The sequence below is a fragment of the Oncorhynchus mykiss genome, chromosome 29 (assembly GCF_057628025.1).
Source record: "Oncorhynchus mykiss isolate SJ-2025 chromosome 29, ASM5762802v1, whole genome shotgun sequence".
NCBI lineage: Eukaryota > Metazoa > Chordata > Actinopteri > Salmoniformes > Salmonidae > Oncorhynchus > Oncorhynchus mykiss.
Window position 1 is genome coordinate 780,099 of NC_143050.1, and position 23,206 is coordinate 803,304.

Here is a 23,206-nt window from a genome sequence, read left to right on the forward strand (position 1 = left end):
TCACATTCACCAGCTCTACAAGCGCTACAGTGTCAAAATACGTTAGTTGATCACCAAATATCGAGTTTTGCTGAGCAACTATTTACTTTAACTTACGGTCAAAAAATCTAAATGTACAAGCAACTGGAAAAAAATCCTATTTGGCAAATCAATCATTAATCAAATCAGCCACGCGCAGGAAGTACACAACAGCTCAATACGCTGGGAGGTGCCACGCACAGGAAGTCCACAACAGCTCAATACTGCCAAGCACAGGAAGTCCACAACAGCTCAATACGCTGGGAGGTGCCACGCACAGGAAGTCCACAACAGCTCAATACGCTGGGAGGTGCCACGCACAGGAAGTCCACAACAGCTCAATACTGCCAAGCACAGGAAGTCCACAACAGCTCAATACGCTGGGAGGTGCCACGCACAGGAAGTCCACAACAGCTCAATACGCTGGGAGGTGCCACGCACAGGAAGTCCACAACAGCTCAATACGCTGGGAGGTGCCACGCACAGGAAGTCCACAACAGCTCAATACGCTGGGAGGTGCCACGCACAGGAAGTCCACAACAGCTCAATACTGCCAAGCACAGGAAGTCTACAACAGCTCAATACGCTGGGAGGTGCCACGCACAGGAAGTCCACAACAGCTCAATACGCTGGGAGGTGCCACGCACAGGAAGTCCACAACAGCTCAATACGCTGGGAGGTGCCACGCACAGGAAGTCCACAACAGCTCAATACGCTGGGAGGTGCCACAGGTTGGAAGTCTACAAAAGCTCCAACCTAAGTGTATGTAAACTTTCAACATCAACAACTAAGTGTTATAGCAGCAAAGGGTTGATCAATTCCATATCAATTCCATATTAATGTCCATGATTGTGGAATGAGATGATCGATGAACAGGTGTCCACATACGTTTGTTGACCTCGGTCCTCCTTCTCAAACTGAACAGAACATAAGCTAGTTCGCGCGCAAGATAGTACATTTTATGCCTAATAAAACATTACAAAATTGGAAGAAACCTTTGACTCTCCTCCTGAACAGCCACTGTAGGCTTTGACAGCACAGCATTGGTTAAGCAGCACAATTGTATTTTTTGATGAGCAAGAGCAGAGCAGGTTGGGGCTCGGGGTTGGAATATCCATTGCAGAGTGTAATGCAGCCTACTTGTATTTACACTGGGATGCCAGCAGCTATCTTAGAGATATAACTTTTCTCTGTGCTTCCCCCAGCATGCAGGTGCAGGTGCAGTTGATATTGAGTGCTCAGAGGAGAATCTGAGAGGAGGGGTGGCATCGGGCACACATCGATATATTGTCTAATAAGAAACTAATTATAAAACACTGAAAAATATATAATGTTATGAATGACCTATTACAAGACCCTTCCCTGGGCTAGATTTATAAAAAATACTATACCCCCCCCTTCAATGAAATGTAAAAAGTCGGACACTCCCCCATTTTCCTCCAAGTAAACGTTCTGTAAATGTTGTTCCGTCCCTTACCTTGGGAGAGCAATAACTCACAAAAGCAAATCAAGTGGAAATGTTTGTAAGCGTTAGCTAGTAACAGTGGCGATGTTAGCATGCCAATCTTAGGGCAAAAAAAACGTTTTCTGGTTTGATGCATGCCAGCAACTCTAAACAATACATTAAATGCAGTTAATGCACTATAACTGTGACAAACGGTGCCCACAAACGTTTAGGGTCTACATAAAGCTGTCCCGAGAGAGGAGCTTATGGCCGACTTGATTAAATAAATATGGCTTCTAATGACTCCTTGTTGATTTGTGTAACTGGATAAGAAGCGCATTCTCCTTCAATAAAAATGAACGTCGACATGAGTTTAGACTTTTGAACCATACACAAACATTATTACATTTGATGTTCAGTAAATTCACAAGGTTTGTTCTTATACCATTAACACTTAGCTCTAAGTATAAGCAAGTGCATGAAAAATTAGCTGCGACGAGGTCGGCTTATTGCTCCAGTAATATCTAAATGGACTGCGACACAAATTCAGCTAGGTGTTAGATGAGATACATTCAGCTAGGTGTTAGATCAGATACATTCAGCTAGGTGTTAGATCAGATACATTCAGCTAGGTGTTAGATCAGATACATTCAGCTAGGTGTTAGATGAGATACATTCAGCTAGGTGTTAGATCAGATACATTCAGCTAGGTGTTAGATCAGATACATTCAGCTAGGTGTTAGATCAGATACATTCAGCTAGGTGTTAGATCAGATACATTCAGCTAGGTGTTAGATCACATACATTCAGCTAGGTGTTAGATGAGATACATTCAGCTAGGTGTTAGATCAGATACATTCAGCTAGGTGTTAGATCACATACATTCAGCTAGGTGTTAGATCACATACATTCAGATAGGTGTTAGATCAGATATATTCAGCTAGGTGTTAGATCAGATACATTCAGCTAGGTGTTAGAGCAGATACATGCAGATAGGTGTTAGAACAGATACATTCAGCTAGGTGTTGAGGCCTTAACTAGACTCTTATTTAAGACACCACAAAGAGGTCTACCTTCAAACTCAGTGCCTCTTTGCTTGACATCATGGGAAAATCCAAAGAAATCAGCCAAGACCTCAGAAACAAAATTGTTGGCCCCCACAAGTTTGGTTCATCCTTGGGAGCAATTTCCAAATGCCTGAAGGTACCACGTTCATCTGTACAAACAATAGTACGCAAGTATAAACGCCATGGGACTACGCAGACATCATACCGCTCAGGAAGGAGATGCGCTCTGTCTTCTAGAGATGAAAGTACTTTGGTGCGAAAAGTACAAATCAATCCCAGAACAACAGCAAAGGACCTTGTGAAGATGTTTGAGGAAACAGGTACAAAAGTATCTATATCCACAGTAAAACGAGTCCTATATCGACATAACCTGAAAGGCCACTCAGCAAGGAAGAAGCCACTGCTCCAAAACCGCCATAAAAAAAGCTAGACTATGGTTTGCAACTGCACATGGGGACAAAGATCATAATTTTTGGAGAAATGTCCTCTAGTCTGATGAAACAAAAGTAGAACTGTTTGGTCATAATGACCATTGTTATGTTTGGAGGAAAAAGGGGGAGGCTTCCAAGCAAATGAACCATCTCAACTACGAAGCACGGGGGTGGCAGCATCATGTTGTGGGGATGCTTTGCTGCAGAAGGGACTGGTGCACTTCACAAAATAGATGGCTTCATGAGGGAGCAAAATTACGTGGATATATTGAAGCAACATCTCAAAACATCAGTCAGGAAGTTAAAGCTTGGTCGCAAATGGGTCTTCCAAATGGACAATGACCCCAAGCATACTTCCAAAGTTGTGGCAAAATGGCTTAAGGACAACAAAGTCAAGGTATTGGAGTGGCCATCACAAAGCCCCGACCTCAATCCTATAGAACATTTGTGGGCAGAACTGAAAAAGCTTGTGCGAGCAAGGAGGCCTACAAACCTGACTCAGTTACACCAGCTCTGTCAGGAGGAATGGGACAAAATTCACCCAACTTATTGTGGGAAGCTTGTGGAAGGCTTCCCGAAACATTTGACCCAAGTTAAACAATTTAAAGGCAATGTTACCAAATATTAATTGAGTGTATGTAAACTTCTGACCCACTGGGAATGTTATGAACGAAATAAAAACTGAAATAAATCCCTCTCTCAACTATTATTCTTAAAATAAAGTGGTGATCCTAACTGACCAAAGACAGGGAATTTTTACTCTGATTAAATGTCAGGAATTGTGAAAAACTGAGTTGAAATGTATTTGGCTACTGTGTATGTAAACTTACGACTTCAACTGTACATGTGATACGTGGTTGCAAAGGGCATCAGTGTCTTAACAGCGTGATTTACCAAGGCAGGATACTCTGAGCGCAGCCCAATCCAGAAATCTGGCAGTGGCTTCTGATTAAATAAAATTTTCACAGAACCGTTTGTTGCAATTTCGATGAGTTTCTCTTGTTCGGATATCGGTAAGTGGGCTGGAGGCAGGGCATGAAAGGGATAACGAATCCAGTTGTTTGTGTCGTCCGTTTCAGGAAAGTACCTGCGTAATTGCGCACCCAGCTCACTCATGTGCTTCGCTATATCACATTTGACATTGTCCGTAAGCTTGAGTTCATTAGCACACCAAAAAATCATACAATGGTGGAAAGACCTGTGTGTTTTCCTTGTTAATGTAGACAGAGAAGAGCTCCAACTTCTTAATCATAGCCTCAATTTTGTCCCGTACATTGTCCCGTACATTGAATATAGTTGCAGAGAGTCCCTGTAATCCTAAATTCAGAACATTCAGGTGAGAAAAAACATCACCCAGATAAGTCAGTCGTGTGAGAAACTCGTCATCATGCAAGCGATCAGACAAGTCAAAATGATGATCAGTTAAGAACTTTAAGCTCGTCTCTCAATAAAAAAAAGGTGTCAATACTTTGCCCCTTGATAACCAGCGCACTTCGGCATGTTGTAAAAGCTTTACATGGTCGCTGTCCATATCATTGCATAATGCAGAAAATACACGAGAGTTCAGGGGCCTTGCTTTAACAAAGTTAAACATTTTCACTGAACTGTCCAAAACGTCTTTCAAGCTTGGCAGCAAGAGCCTCTCAGTGGATGCTGCAGTGTACCCAAGAGCCTCTCAGTGGATGCTGCAGTGTACCCAAGAGCCTCTCGGTGGATGCTGCAGTGTACCCAAGTGGCGTCGGGAGCAACTGCTTGCACGTCACCACTCCACTATGTCTCACTGTCATGGCTTTTGCGCCATCAGTACAGATACCAACACATCTTGACCACCATTGGATGTCACAAAGCTGTCCAGTACTTAAAAAAATATCCTCTCCTGTTGTCCTGGTTTCCAGTGGTTTGCAGAAGAGGATGTATTCCTTAATTGACCCCCCATAAACGTAATGGACATATACCAGGAGCTGTGCCAGGCCCGCCACGCCTGTTGACTCATCCAGCTGTAACACATAGATTTCACTGGCTTGCATGTGAAGCAGTAATTGTTTCAAAACAGCTCCTGCCATGTCACTGATAGGTCGTGAAACAGTGTTGTTTGATGAAGACATTGTATAGTTTTTTGGACATTTTCCCCCAGCATTGTCCCAGCCATATCCACGGCAGCAGGAAGAATTCACTCCTCCACAATAGTATGGGGCTTGTCTGTCCCAGCCACTCCTCCACAATAGTATGGGCTTGCCTGTCCTAGCCACTCCTCCACAATAGTATGGGGCTTGCCTGTCCTAGCCACGTCCTCCACAATAGTATGGGGCTTGCCTGTCCTAGCCACTCCTCCACAATAGTATGGGGCTTGCCTGTCCTAGCCACGTCCTCCACAATAGTATGGGGCTTTCCTGTCCTAGCCACTCCTCCACAATAGTATGGGGCTTGCCTGTCCTAGCCACTCCTCCACAATAGTATGGGACTTGCCTGTCCTAGCCACTCCTCCACAATAGTATGGGGCTTGCCTGTCCTAGCCACTCCTCCACAATATTTTGGGGCTTGCCTGTCCTAGCCACTCCTCCACAATAGTATGGGGCTTGCCTGTCCTAGCCACTCCTCCACAATAGTATGGGGCTTGCCTGTCCTAGCCACTCCTCCACAATAGTATGGGGCTTGCATGTCCTAGCCACTCCTCCACAATAGTATGGGGCTTGCCTGTCCTAGCAACTCCTCCACAAAAGTATGGGGCTTGCCTGTCCTAGCCACTCCTCCACAATAGTATGGGGCTTGCCTGTCCTAGCCACTCCTCCACAATAGTATGGGGCTTGCCTGTCCTAGCCACTCGGTAGCTCACCATATAAGATGCTTCTAGCCCCTATTTATTTAATGCTTTGGTAACAGTGGCAACCGCCCATTCATGCCATGTTTTGAATTGCCAGACGGACAGACAGAGAAACAGAGAACGACAGACAAAGAGACTGAGACGTTTTTGTCGGTTTAAGCGAGAGATGTGTTTTTTTCATGGGCTGCATCTCAATCCACCACATCCGTCTACGTTGGACATCTGCAGTGAAAGGTGACAGAGTTAGAGGGGTGGTTGTCAGACCATGAGACATCTGCAGTGAAAGGTGGTTGTCAGACCATGAGACATCTGCAGTGAAAGGTGACAGAGTTAGAGGGGTGGTTGTCAGACCATGAGACATCTGCAGTGAAAGGTGACAGAGCTAGAAGGGTGGTTGTCAGACCATGAGACATCTGCAGTGAAAGGTGACAGAGCTAGAGGGGTGGTTGTCAGACCATGAGACATCTGCAGTGAAAGGTGACAGAGTTAGAGGGGTGGTTGTCAGACCATGAGACATCTGCAGTGAAAGGTGACAGAGTTAGAGGGGTGGTTGTCAGACCATGAGACATCTGCAGTGAAAGGTGACAGAGCTAGAGGGTTAGAAAGCTAGAATAACGGACATCCCTCTCTTTAAAACAACGGACATCCCTCTCTTTAAAACAACGGACATCCATCTCTTTAAAACAACGGACATCCCTCTCTTTTAAACAACGGACATCCCTCTCTTTTAAACAACGGACATCCCTCTCTTTTAAACAACGGACATCCCTCTCTTTAAAACAACGGACATCCCTCTCTTTAAAACAACGGACATCCCTCTCTTTAAAACAACGGACATCCCTCTCTTTAAAACAACGGGCATCCCTCTCTTTAAAACAACGGACATCCCTCTCTTTTAAACAACGGACATCCCTCTCTTTTAAACAACGGACATCCATCTCTTTTAAACAACGGACATCCCTCTCTTTTAAACAACGGACATCCCTCTCTTTTAAAGATAACATCCTTCATACAAAAAAGGACAATATTTCCACCCAGTTAATCAAAGACAGACTTTATAAAAACAGGTAGTCATTGTAACTAAAACATCAACTCCTGCAGACATGGATCCGCCTGGTTCTGTTCTGACGCCGAGGTCTGTGTGTTACTGAAGCCTTCGGACCTCCTCCACGTCTGTGTCCAGGTGCCCTGGGGGGTTAAGAGCCAGCCTGTCACACACACACACACACACACACACACACACACACACACACACACACACACACACACACACACTGATTTACTCTGCAGCTTCAGCAGAACACAGACACCACACACACAGTGTCACGTACCTCTCACTCCTGTCCCTCTGCCTAGGCTTGTAGAGGAGCGAGACTGTTTCCCTCTGTCACATACACACACACACATACATACAGAGACATATACGTGCACGCACAGACACACACAAAGACAAATACACAGAGGTTTATGTTATTCTGTCTGGAGCCCTAAAGCCTTGCATAAGCTTTGCACCCAGCAGGCAAACAGGGTCATGTGACCTGAACATTCAGTGATTACATGTGCTGTACATTGTGGTAGTGTGTTCGAGTGTGTGTGTGTGTGTGTGTGTGTGTGTGTGTGTGTGGACCAAAAGTCCTCACAAGAATAGTAAACCAAGAAAAAATATATATATTTTAGGTTTAGGGAGTTAGGGTTAGAATTAGGGTTAGGTTTAAGGTTAGGTTTAGGGGGTTAGGGTTAGAATTAGGGTTAGGTTTAAGGTTAGGTTTAGGGGGTTAGGGTTAGAATTAGGGTTAGGTTTAGGGGGTTAGGGTTAGAATTAGGGTTAGGTTTAAGGTTAGGTTTAGGGGGTTAGGGTTAGAATTAGGGTTAGGTTTAAGGGGTTAGGGTTAGAATTAGGGTTAGGTTTAAGGTTAGGTTTAGGGAATCAAATGATGGTCCCCAAAAAGTCCTCACAAGTATAGTAACACTGTGTGTGTGTTTCACCTGGATCCTCTTCTGTCTCTGTTGATGTAGCATGTTGATGATGTCCTCTCTCCGTCTGGCCTAGAACACACACACCTCAGGGGTAAAAAGGTTGATGTAGCATGTTGATGATGTCCTCTCTCTGTCTGTATAATACCACCACTACAATACAACATGTATAATACCACCACCACTACAATACAACATGTATAATACCACCACTACAATACAACATGTATAATACCACCACTACAATACAACATGGATAATACCACCACTACAATACAACATGTATAATACCACCACTACAATACAACATGTATAATACCACCACCACTACAATACAACATGTATAATACCACCACCACTACAATACAACATGTATAATACCACCACCACTACAATACAACATGTATAATACCACCACTACAATACAACATGTATAATACCACTACTACAATACAACATGTATAATACCACCACCACAATACAACATGTATAATACCACCACCACTACAATACAACATGTATAATACCACCACCACTACAATACAACATGTATAATACCACCACCACTACAATACAACATGTATAATACCACCACTACAATACAACATGTATAATACCACCACCACTACAATACAACATGTATAATACCACCACCACTACAATACAACATGTATAATACCACCACTACAATACAACATGTATAATACCACCACTACAATACAACATGTATAATACCACCACCACTACAATACAACATGTATAATACCACCACCACTACAATACAACATGTATAATACCACCACCACTACAATACAACATGTATAATACCACCACTACAATACAACATGTATAATACCACCACTACAATACAACATGTATAATACCACCACCACTACAATACAACATGTATAATACCACCACTACAATACAACATGTATAATACCACCACCACTACAATACAACATGTATAATACCACCACTACAATACAACATGTATAATACCACCACCACTACAATACAACATGTATAATACCACCACTACAATACAACATGTATAATACCACCACTACAATACAACATGTATAATACCACCACTACAATACAACATGTATAATACCACCACCACTACAATACAACATGTATAATACCACCACCACTACAATACAACATGTATAATACCACCACTACAATACAACATGTATAATACCACAGCTACAATACAACATGTATAATACCACCACCACTACAATACAACATGTATAATACCACCACCACTACAATACAACATGTATAATACCACCACTACAATACAACATGTATAATACCACCACTACAATACAACATGTATAATACCACCACTACAATACAACATGTATAATACCACCACTACAATACAACATGTATAATACCACAGCTACAATACAACATGTATAATAGCACCACCACTACAATACAACATGTATAATACCACCACTACAATACAACATGTATAATACCACCACTATATATCTACAATACAACATGTATAATACCACCACTATATATCTACAATACAACATGTATAATACCACCACTATATATCTACAATACAACATGTATAATACCACCACCACTACAATACAACATGTATAATACCACCACTACAATACAACATGTATAATACCACCACTACAATACAACATGTATAATACCACCACTACAATACAACATGTATAATACCACCACTACAATACAACATGTATAATACCACCACCACTACAATACAACATGTATAATACCACCACTACAATACAACATGTATAATACCACCACCACTACAATACAACATGTATAATACCACCACCACTACAATACAACATGTATAATACCACCACCACTACAATACAACATGTATAATACCACCACTACAATACAACATGTATAATACCACCACCACTACAATACAACATGTATAATACCACCACTACAATACAACATGTATAATACCACCACTACAATACAACATGTATAATACCACCACCACTACAATACAACATGTATAATACCACCACCACTACAATACAACATGTATAATACCACTACTACAATACAACATGTATAATACCACAGCTACAATACAACATGTATAATACCACCACCACTACAATACAACATGTATAATACCACCACCACTACAATACAACATGTATAATACCACCACTACAATACAACATGTATAATACCACCACTACAATACAACATGTATAATACCACCACTACAATACAACATGTATAATACCACCACTACAATACAACATGTATAATACCACAGCTACAATACAACATGTATAATACCACCACCACTACAATACAACATGTATAATACCACCACCACTACAATACAACATGTATAATACCACCACTACAATACAACATGTATAATACCACCACTACAATACAACATGTATAATACCACCACCACTACAATACAACATGTATAATACCACCACTACAATACAACATGTATAATACCACCACCACTACAATACAACATGTATAATACCACCACCACTACAATACAACATGTATAATACCACCACTACAATACAACATGTATAATACCACCACTACAATACAACATGTATAATACCACCACTACAATACAACATGTATAATACCACCACTACAATACAACATGTATAATACCACCACTACAATACAACATGTATAATACCACCACCAATACAATACAACATGTATAATACCACCACCACTACAATACAACATGTATAATACCACCACTACAATACAACATGTATAATACCACTACTACAATACAACATGTATAATACCACCACCACTACAATACAACATGTATAATACCACCACTACAATACAACATGTATAATACCACCACTACAATACAACATGTATAATACCACCACTACAATACAACATGTATAATACCACCACTACAATACAACATGTATAATACCACCACTACAATACAACATGTATAATACCACCACTACTACAATACAACATGTATAATACCACCACCACTACAATACAACATGTATAATACCACCACTACAATACAACATGTATAATACCACCACCACTACAATACAACATGTATAATACCACCACCACTACAATACAACATGTATAATACCACCACTACAATACAACATGTATAATACCACCACCACTACAATACAACATGTATAATACCACCACTATATATCTACAATACAACATGTATAATACCACCACCACTACAATACAACATGTATAATACCACCACTACAATACAACATGTATAATACCACCACTACAATACAACATGTATAATACCACCACTATATATCTACAATACAACATGTATAATACCACCACCACTACAATACAACATGTATAATACCACCACTATATATCTACAATACAACATGTATAATACCACCACCACTACAATACAACATGTATAATACCACCACTACAATACAACATGTATAATACCACCACTATATATCTACAATACAACATGTATAATACCACCACCACTACAATACAACATGTATAATACCACCACTACAATACAACATGTATAATACCACCACTACAATACAACATGTATAATACCACCACTACAATACAACATGTATAATACCACCACTACAATACAACATGTATAATACCACCACCACTACAATACAACATGTATAATACCACCACTACAATACAACATGTATAATACCACCACTACAATACAACATGTATAATACCACCACTACACATCTACAATACAACATGTATAATACCACCACTACAATACAACATGTATAATACCACCACTACAATACAACATGTATAATACCACCACCACTACAATACAACATGTATAATACCACCACTACAATACAACATGTATAATACCACCACTACAATACAACATGTATAATACCACCACTACAATACAACATGTATAATACCACCACTACAATACAACATGTATAATACCACCACTACAATACAACATGTATAATACCACCACCACTACAATACAACATGTATAATACCACCACCACTACAATACAACATGTATAATACCACCACTACAATACAACATGTATAATACCACCACCACAATACAACATGTATAATACCACCACTACAATACAACATGTATAATATCACCACTACATATCTACAATACAACATGTATAATACCACCACTACAATACAACATGTATAATACCACCACTACAATACAACATGGATAATACCACCACCACTACAATACAACATGTATAATACCACCACTACAATACAACATGTATAATACCACCACTACAATACAACATGTATAATACCACCACTACAATACAACATGTATAATACCACCACTACAATACAACATGTATAATACCACCACCACTACAATACAACATGTATAATACCACCACCACTACAATACAACATGTATAATACCACCACTACAATACAACATGTATAATACCACCACCACTACAATACAACATGTATAATACCACCACTACAATACAACATGTATAATACCACCACCACTACAATACAACATGTATAATACCACCACCACTACAATACAACATGTATAATACCACCACTACAATACAACATGTATAATACCACCACCACTACAATACAACATGTATAATACCACCACCACTACAATACAACATGTATAATACCACCACTACAATACAACATGTATAATACCACCACCACTACAATACAACATGTATAATACCACCACTACTACAATACAACATGTATAATACCACCACTACAATACAACATGTATAATACCACCACCACTACAATACAACATGTATAATACCACCACTACAATACAACATGTATAATACCACCACCACTACAATACAACATGTATAATACCACCACTACTACAATACAACATGTATAATACCACCACTACAATACAACATGGATAATACCACCACCACTACAATACAACATGTATAATACCACCACCACTACAATACAACATGTATAATACCACCACTACAATACAACATGTATAATACCACCACTACAATACAACATGTATAATACCAACACTACAATACAACATGTATAATACCACCACTACAATACAACATGTATAATACCACCACTACAATACAACATGTATAATACCACCACCACTACAATACAACATGTATAATACCACCACCACTACAATACAACATGTATAATACCACCACCACTACAATACAACATGTATAATACCACCACCACTACAATACAACATGTATAATACCACCACTACAATACAACATGTATAATACCACCACCACTACAATACAACATGTATAATACCACCACCACTACAATACAACATGTATAATACCACCACTACAATACAACATGTATAATACCACCACCACTACAATACAACATGTATAATACCACCACCACTACAATACAACATGTATAATACCACCACTACAATACAACATGTATAATACCACCACCACTACAATACAACATGTATAATACCACCACTACTACAATACAACATGTATAATACCACCACCACTACAATACAACATGTATAATACCACCACCACTACAATACAACATGTATAATACCACCACTACAATACAACATGTATAATACCACCACTACAATACAACATGTATAATACCACCACTACAATACAACATGTATAATACCACCACCACTACAATACAACATGTATAATACCACCACTACAATACAACATGTATAATACCACCACTACAATACAACATGTATAATATCACCACTACAATACAACATGTATAATACCACCACTACAATACAACATGTATAATACCACCACTACAATACAACATGTATAATACCACCACCACTACAATACAACATGTATAATACCACCACCACTACAATACAACATGTATAATACCACCACTACAATACAACATGTATAATACCACCACCACTACAATACAACATGTATAATACCACCACCACTACAATACAACATGTATAATACCACCACTACAATACAACATGTATAATATCACCACTACAATACAACATGTATAATACCACCACTACAATACAACATGTATAATACCACCACTACAATACAACATGTATAATACCATCACTACAATACAACATGTATAATATCACCACTACAATACAACATGTATAATACCATCACTACAATACAACATGTATAATACCACCACCACTACAATACAACATGTATAATACCACCACTACAATACAACATGTATAATACCACCACCACTACAATACAACATGTATAATACCATCACTACAATACAACATGTATAATACCACCACTACAATACAACATGTATAATACCACCACCACTACAATACAACATGTATAATACCACCACTACAATACAACATGTATAATACCACCACTACAATACAACATGTATAATACCACCACTACAATACAACATGTATAATACCACCACTACAATACAACATGTATAATACCACCACTACAATACAACATGTATAATACCACCACCACTACAATACAACATGTATAATACCACCACCACTACAATACAACATGTATAATACCACCACTACAATACAACATGTATAATACCACCACTACAATACAACATGTATAATACCACCACTACAATACAACATGTATAATACCACCACCACTACAATACAACATGTATAATACCACCACCACTACAATACAACATGTATAATACCACCACCACTACAATACAACATGTATAATACCACCACCACTACAATACAACATGTATAATACCACCACCACTACAATACAACATGTATAATACCACCACCACTACAATACAACATGTATAATACCACCACTACAATACAACATGTATAATACCACCACTACAATACATCATGTATAATACCACCACTACAATACAACATGTATAATACCACCACCACTACAATACAACATGTATAATACCACCACTACAATACAACATGTATAATACCACCACCACTACAATACAACATGTATAATACCACCACTACAACGGTCCCTGCTGTTCCAAAAGGTGTATTTTAGTGTTTTTAAAATCTGATTCTCCTGCTCCATCAGTTACCTGATGTGGAATAGAGTTCCGTGTAGTCATGGCTCTATGTAGTACTGTGCACCTCCCATAGTCTGTTCTGGACTTGGGGACTGTGAAGAGACCTCTGGTGGCATGTCTTGTGGGGTATGTATGGGTGTCTGAGCTGTGTGCCAGTAGTTTAAACAGACCTCTGGTGGCATGTCTTGTGGGGTATGTATGGGTGTCTGAGCTGTGTGTTAGTAGTTTAAACATACCTATGGTGACATGTCTTGTCGGGTATGGATGGGTGTCTGAGCTGTGTGCTAGTAGTTTAAACAGACCTCTGGTGGCATGTCTTGTGGGGTATGAATGGGTGTCTGAGCTGTGTGTTAGTAGTTTAAACAGACCTCTGGTGGCATGTCTTGTGGGGTATGGATGGGTGTCTGAGCTGTGTGCTAGTAGTTTGAACATGCAGCTCAGTGCATTCAGCTTGTCAACACTTCTTACAAAAACAAGTAGTGATGAAGTCAATCTCTCTTCCACTATGAGCCATGAGAGATTGACATGCATGTCATTAATGTTAGCTTTCTGTGTACATCCAAAGGCCAGCCATGTTGCCCTGTTCTGAGACAACTGCAATTTTACCAAGTCCCTCTTTGTGGCACATGACCACACGACTGAACAGTAGTCCAGGTGTGACAAAACTAGAGCCTGTAGGACCTGCCTTGTTGATAGTGCTGTTAAGAAGGCAGAAACTAGGGCCTGTAGGACCTGCCTTGTTGATAGTGCTGTTAAGAAGGTAGAAACTAGGGCCTGTAGGACCTGCCTTGTTGATAATGTTGTTAAGAAGGTAGAAACTAGGGCCTGTACGACCTGCCTTGTTGATAGTGTTGTTAAGAAGGTAGAAACTAGGGCCTGTAGGACCTGCCTTGTTGATAGTGCTGTTAAGAAGGTAGAAACTAGGGCCTGTAGGACCTGCCTTGTTGATAGTGTTGTTAAGAAGGTAGAAACTAGGGCCTGTAGGGACCTGCCTTGTTGATAGTGTTGTTAAGAAGGCAGAGTAGCGCTTTATTATGGACAGACTCCTCCCCATCTTAGCTACTGTTGTAATGTTTTGACCATGACAGTTTCCAATCCAGTGTTACTCCAAGCACTTTAGTCACCTCAATTTGCTCAATTTCCACATTATTCATTATGAGATGTAGTTGAAGTTTAGTGAATGATTTGTCCCAAATACAATGCTTTTAGTTTTAGAAATATTTAGGACTAACTTATTCCTTGCCACCAGTTCTGAAACTAACTGCAGCTCTTTGTTAAGTGTTGCAGTCATTTCAGTCGCTGCAGTAGCTGACGTGTATAGTGTTGAACCATTTGCATACATAGACCCTCTGGCTTTACTCAAAGCCAGTGGCATGTCATTAGTAAAGATTGAAAAAAGTAAGGGGCCTAGACAGCTACCCTGGGGAATTCCTGATTCTACCTGGATTATGTTGGGGAGGCTCCCATTAAATAACAGGGGCTACAGTAGAGGGGCTACAGTAGACTATGCTACGGAGGGGGGAGGGGCTACAGTAGACTATGCAACGGAGGGGGGAGGGGCTACAGTAGACTATGCTACGGAGGGGGGAGGGGCTACAGTAGACAATGCAACGGAGGGGGGAGGGGCTACAGTAGACTATGCAACGGAGGGAGGAGGGGCAGATAGCCGACAATGAAAAAGATGTTCAGCTGGCTGGCAGACAGACAGACACTGGAAAAGATGTTCAACTGGCAGGCAGACAGACACTGGAAAAGATGTTCAACTGGCAGACAGACAGACACTGGAAAAGATGTTCAACTGGCAGACAGACAGACACTGGAAAAGATGTTCAACTGGCAGGCAGACAGACACTGGAAAAGATGTTCAACTGGCAGACAGACAGACACTGGAATACGTTTCTGAGTGACAGTAAGAGCTTTGCATAGACGCTTTGTTGAGTTTCTTGTGGGACTGGGAAAAACTGCCTGGAACGTAAAATAATGTTATTAACCGGTTCCCAGCCCTGCCCCTCATACACACACACACACACTCACTCACTCACTCACCTCACTCACACACACACACACACACACACACACTTAGTCACTCACACACCCTCACACACTCTCTCACTCTCACTCTCACTCTCACTCTCACTCTGTCTCACTCACTCACTCACACTCACTCACTCACTCACTCACACTCACTCACACTCACTCACTCACACTCACTCACACTCACACACACTCACACACACTCACGCACACACACGCACACACACGCACACACACACACACACGCACAGTCAGTAATGTTGAAGCCCAGTGTGTGCAGCAGTAGCAGTAATTAGTAAACAGGCTATAAGGTTGATTTACAGGAGGGAGACAGAGAGAGAGACAGTCTTTCACTGGCTGATAGACCATTAGGAATATGCTGTGTGGGCACGTGTGGGCACGTGTGTGTGTGTGTGTGTGTGTGTGTGTGTGTGTGTGTGTGTGTGTGTGTGTGTGTGTGTGTGTGTTTGTGTGTCTTGAGACAGTATGAGATATCCGAGTCAAGCTTTCAGTCAATTAATTCACCATCCCCCCTATAGCCCCTCTCTCTCTCTGTAATCAGTTAAAGGTCTACACATCAGATGGATGGACCATCAGGACACCACTATATCACTGGTCACTACCACCTCGCCTCTAACACACACACCCCGGGTCGTTTCCTCTCACCATGTCCATGTATCTCTGTCTCTCTTCCTGTCTCTGCTTCTGATGGCGAACCTCCTGCAGCCTGTCCTCCTGTCTCTGCTTCTGATGGCGAACCTCCTGCAGCCTCTCTCCTGTTTCACACACACACAGGGTTGGGGAGTAACGGATAACATGTAGGGGATGACAAAAACCCAGTAACTGTAATCCGTTACATTACCAGCAAATATATTATAATCAGATTACAGATGCTTTAGAAGAACTAGATGATTACTTGGAGGATAACGTTTAAATTGACACTACTCTGTTTTCTCAATGACATTCAAATCAGCATTGAAAAAAGTTGAAGTTTGTTCCACCTGAGTGAGTCTGACCACCAATCAGAGACCACTATGATGTCAGAGACCACTATGATGTCAGAGACCACTATGATGTCAGAGAATACTATGATGTCAGAGACCACTATGATGTCAGAGACCACTATGATGTCAGAGACCACTATGATGTCAGAGACCACTATGATGACACACCAAATGTGTTTGATGGATCGTGGGAAAAGAGCAGGAAAAGGCTTTTGTAGGTTACAGTCCAAGCTACTGTATTTCTTCCAATGAAGAGACTGCTGTCAGCATCCAAAGATGATCCAACTTGAATAAACAAAGGGCAGCAGGGTAGCCTAGTGATTAGAGCTTTGGACTAGAAACCGCAAGGTTGCAAGTTCAAATCCCTGAGCTGACAAGATACAAATCTGTCGTTCTGCCCCTGAACAGGTAGTTAACTCACGGTTCCTAGGCTGTCATTGAAAATAAGAATTTGTTCTTAACTGACTTGCCTAGTTAAATAAAGGTATAAAAAACAAAAATGCTTGGAGGTAATGATGACAGCAGTGGTGTAGTCTACGGTGATACAGATATCACTTATTATTGATATCTACATAGCACATTGATGTGAATCACACTGCTGCTCTCTCATTTAGCTATTTGTGCCTTACGGATTGTGGTTGAATTCAAGAGGTTTAAGCTGCCTATCAATCATTGTTTTTTAAACCAGTGGACAGCCAGTGAAAAATGTGCTCAACAGCTGCATAGTGTGGATCCCAGCCTATGGAATAACAGCTGCATAGTGTGGATCCCAGCCTATAGAATAACAGCTGCATAGTGTGGATCCCAGCCTATGGAATAACAGCTGTATAGTGTGGATCCCAGCCTATGGAATAACAGCTGCATAGTGTGGATCCCAGCCTATAGAATAACAGCTGTATAGTGTGGATCCCAGTTTATAGAATTACAGCTGCATAGTGAGGATCCCAGCCTATAGAATAACAGCTGCATAGTGTGGATCCCAGCTTATAGAATAACAGCTGCATAGTGTGGATCCCAGCCTATAGAATAACAGCTGTATAGTGTGGATCCCAGCCTATAGAATAACAGCTGCATAGTGAGGATCCCAGCCTATGGAATAACAGCTGCATAGTGCTGATCCCAGCCTATGGAATAACAGCTGCACAGTGTGGATCCCAGCTTATGGAATAACAGCTGCACAGTGTGGATCCCAGCCTATAGAATAACAGCTGCATAGTGTGGATCCCAGCCTATAGAATAACAGCTGTATAGTGTAGATCCCAGCCTATGGAATAACAGCTGCATAGTGTGGATCCCATCTTATGGAATACAAGTGGGGCTTTTATTGCTCAAACTAATTAATGCTGATAAAATAAATAAATCCATAGGCCTAAAGGACACAAGCTCAAACTCCCACACTTTAGATAGACTTAAAGGGACAACCTGTAGTTGCTACATTCATTTTTGGACTTATATATATATCATTTATATCTCCATTGATTCTTGAAGAATATAACTTATAAATGCCTCATGAGCTTAGTTCAACTGTCACAATTTGTGAAAAAACAAAATATAAGATTGTTTATATATAAATGTGTTTGTAAACATTGTAAATGTAAACTCATAACATGGCTAAAACAATCATTTTGTTATCATGGATGGTCAGTCCTTGCATCCACAGCTCTGTCTATTCATCTGAGAGTGGTTACATTTCTCCTGGCCTGTCCCTCAGCTTTTTACCAAAACAGAGGCGGGGCGACCATTTTGTTATTATTTAATCTGTGGACTTGCCCTTTAAACAGCTGCATATTATCAAGATATCAAAGTGTCACCAACAAAAAGGTAAACAAGAGGCCTATAGCAAATGCAGCATATGACATTCATGCTTCACATGTAAATAGCCCTTTTCAGTAGTGCTGAAAGCATGCCATTCCATCAGCATTCATTTTCAACTCGAATCAATGAGCCCAATCAGTCCTCCATGACAACACAATCATAAACAACAGAGTAGGACTGGCTAATAAGTCCTTAGTTTTGGCGTCATGCTCAGGTAAAACAATTTGGGGATCTATACTTTCATAGTCCTGTTCTTGACGATCAAAGGGTATAACATTTATTGGAATGACTGTAATTCTGATAGACTTTGGTTTTTAATGTAAACATATACTTGAATTGTATTATTATGATGTAGTAGAAAGCGATGTGTTAGAAGAAGCCGACATAACCAACCCATAATGTAACATGTCACATCCATATATGACCAACCATGTAAACCTTAACATTGATTTATCCTGCAATAGATGTTGTTCAATTGGTAACATACATGTCTTCTTCTAAAGCCTCTTAAGGGGAAAGTCATCTAAAAGTAACTGAATGTAATCAGATTACGTTACTGAGTTTGGGTAATCTAAAAATTACGTTACTGTCACGCCCTGACCGTAGATTGCTTTGTATGTTTCTATTTTTAGTTTTATCAGGGTGTGATGTGGGTGGGTATTCTATGTTGTAGGTCTAGGTTTTGTTCTTCTATGTGTCTGGCCTGGTATGGTTCTCAATCAGAGGCAGCTGTCTATCGTTGTCTCTGATTGAGAACCATCCTTAGGTAGTCTGTTTTCCCATTTTGAGTTGTGGGTGGTTATTTTCTGGTTCGTGTTTGTTGCACCTGTCAGAACGTCGTTTACCGTTTTGTTGTTTTTGTTCGTATTCATTCTGGATTAACATTGTTATGATACATACCACGCTGAACTTTGGTCCACCAACAAAAATCATTACAGTTACTGATTACAATTTTGGACAAATCAAAAATATTGGTCACATACACATGGTTAGCAGATGTTATTGCAAGTGTAACGAAATGCTTATGAAGAATAAATGCTGTGCTCATGGAATGGCATACTTTGAGCACTACTAAAAAGTGATATTCACATGTGAAAAATGAATGCCATATGCTGCATTAGCTATAGACCTATTGTTTACCTTTTTGTTGGTGACAAGTAACTAATAACTGCAAAGAAAATAACCTACCCTACACACACACACATACATATATATATATATATATATATATATATATATTTTGAGGTCTTTATGACTGTGATATCTAAGGAATGGCTGTATACTTACTATGGTCAGAAGAAGATGGTTTGAGAGCAGCATTGGTGTCTAAAAAGGAAAAATAAAAGGTTGTTTAATTGTTTTGGCACGTGACCTCAAATTGAGACTAGAAATGCAGGGGTATAAATGCAGGCACTGGTGTCTCAAAATGAAATCTCCACTCAATATTAGTTCACGCACTCCCAACACACAATAATGACATTAAAGTTCATAATCATGCAAAAGGTTCTTAGTTGACACTCAAATGTTTTATTCTATACCCATTTGAGGAAAGACATTTTCTTAATTTGATTGATGATAAGATTAAATATTTCCAGGGGACCTCATGGGGTCCCGACTCCATGTTTGGGAACCACTGATCTAGCCTATCCAGGAGGTAGAACACAGGAGGCTGCATATGTTACACAATACACAGTCCTGTACTAGTATAACTAAATATCTCATAGGGGAAAAAATATTGCATCAGAAATAAGAGTGTGACAGCAGGTGAACTGAGCAGTGTGCCTCGCATGGTTTGTCCGGGCTAACGTTACCTTACCATCTACCAGAAGAGTCTCATCATGGATTGGCCGGGCTAACTCTACCTTACCAACTACCAGAAGAGTCTCATCATGGATTGGCCGGGCTAACTTTACCTTACCAACTACCAGAAGAGTCTCATCATGGATTGGCCGGGCTAACTCTACCTTACCGACTACCAGAAGTGTCTCATCATGGTTTGTCCGGGCTAACTTTACCTTACCGACTCTTCATGGTTTGTCCGGGCTAACTCTACTTTACCGACTACCAGAAGAGTCTCATCATGGATTGGCCGGGCTAACTCTACCTTACCGACTACCAGAAGCGTCTCTTGGTTTGTCCGGGCTAACTTTACCTTACCGACTACCAGAAGTGTCTCATCATGGTTTGTCCGGGCTAACTTTACCTTACCGACTACCAGAAGTGTCTCATCATGGTTTGTCCGGGCTAACTTTACCTTACCGACTACCAGAAGTGTCTCATCATGGTTTGTCCGGGCTAACTTTACCTTACCGACTACCAGAAGTGTCTCGTGGTTTGTCTGGGCTAACGTTACCTTACCGACTACCAGAAGTGTCTCATGGTTTGTCCGGGCTAACTTTACCTTACCGACTACCAGAAGTGTCTCGTGGTTTGTCTGGGCTAACGTTACCTTACCGACTACCAGAAGTGTCTCATGGTTTGTCCGGGCTAACTTTACCTTACCGACTACCAGAAGTGTCTCGTGGTTTGTCCGGGCTATCGGCAGCCTCTGGCGGATGTCTGCGTTGACCAGGCGGGACTCTAGCGGAGGCAGCAGTGACAAAGAGGTCCACAGCTGCTTGGCGTGAGACACATCTTCAGGAGACGAGCCGTCAAACACCGTGAAGAAGTATTTATCCAACTCTGTCTCTAGCTGCTCTGCCTCTCTCCTCTCCTCCTCCTCCGTTAACCCAGCCCGCGGCTCTGACTCAAACATTACGATAGCCCGTGTGTTTTTTACCAACCAACAACAGAGCGGATATCACCGAATCATCAATATTATAAAGTAACCGAGCCACAGACGAACATTGATATTCCTACCTAGCTAAATGAGGAGATGATACACTGTAAGAAATGTTACGTTTTTGGAAACCCGGAAGTGCGGAGAGCGCGTCTGTTACCAAGGCGACAGGACGCTCCAGGATGACACCGGTTTTCTGCCAGGTGACTGTGTATACATGGGACACTATTATAGTGTGTGTTGCATAAGGAATGAGGGGGGGAATACATGGGACACTATTATAGTGTGTGTTGCATAAGGAATGAGGGGAGGGGGAGGGGGGGGGATACATGGGACACTATTATTGTGTGTGCGTGTGTCTGAAACAGAATTACATATTAGAACGTGGTATAAAATATGTTATGTTGGCAGTATGGTTCGTAATTGCAGTGTGTTTAGACAATCAGCTAACTACACTGCCTACACACAAGCCCCAACATGCGCCAGAGCAGAGGAGACTACTGAAGACAAGCCAGTGAGTTACTAGGAGCTGCATTTTTTGCCTATATTCTCAACAACAGTGACTAGGTGTGAAGTCTATATTCTCAACAACAGTAACTAGGTGTTAAGTCTATATTCTCAACAACAGTAATTAGAGTTAAGTCTATATTCTCAACAACATTAATTAGAGTTAAGTCTATATTCTCAACAA

The 23,206-nt window shown here is 40.7% G+C and overlaps 1 protein-coding gene across 4 annotated transcripts; it reads right to left on the bottom strand.

Moving 5' to 3' along the window:
• Positions 1-6,819: 6,819 nt before the first annotated feature.
• hoatz (HOATZ cilia and flagella associated protein) lies at positions 6,820-22,986 on the bottom strand. 4 transcript variants are annotated; one of them, XM_036968267.2, is made up of 6 exons: positions 22,239-22,986; positions 21,024-21,062; positions 17,584-17,693; positions 7,768-7,827; positions 7,113-7,165; positions 6,820-6,989 (listed from the first exon to the last, which is right to left on the bottom strand). In XM_036968267.2, exons 1-6 carry the CDS (start codon positions 22,489-22,491, stop codon positions 6,926-6,928), a joined length of 579 nt encoding a protein of 192 aa, XP_036824162.1. In that variant the 5' UTR covers positions 22,492-22,986; the 3' UTR covers positions 6,820-6,925. The 4 variants fall into 4 exon arrangements, with proteins under 4 accessions (XP_036824162.1, XP_036824161.1, XP_036824164.1 ...); XM_036968266.2 differs by having other exon boundaries at positions 22,234-22,986; XM_036968269.2 differs by lacking the exon at positions 7,113-7,165.
• Between the last annotated feature and the right edge of the window lie 220 nt (positions 22,987-23,206).

What these genes read in the sequence shown, in the direction of transcription:
- hoatz (XM_036968266.2), bottom strand. Translation starts at nt 22,491, where the DNA reads ATGTTTGAGTCAGAGCCGCGGGCTGGGTTAACGGAGGAGGAGGAGAGG. An exon ending in GACAGAGATACATGGACATG is followed by an intron (nt 7,828 to 17,583) that starts GTGAGAGGAAAC and finishes TGTGTGTTCTAG; the next exon opens with GCCAGACGGAGAGAGGACAT. An exon ending in AGAGACAGAAGAGGATCCAG is followed by an intron (nt 7,166 to 7,767) that starts GTGAAACACACA and finishes TGTATGTGACAG; the next exon opens with AGGGAAACAGTCTCGCTCCT.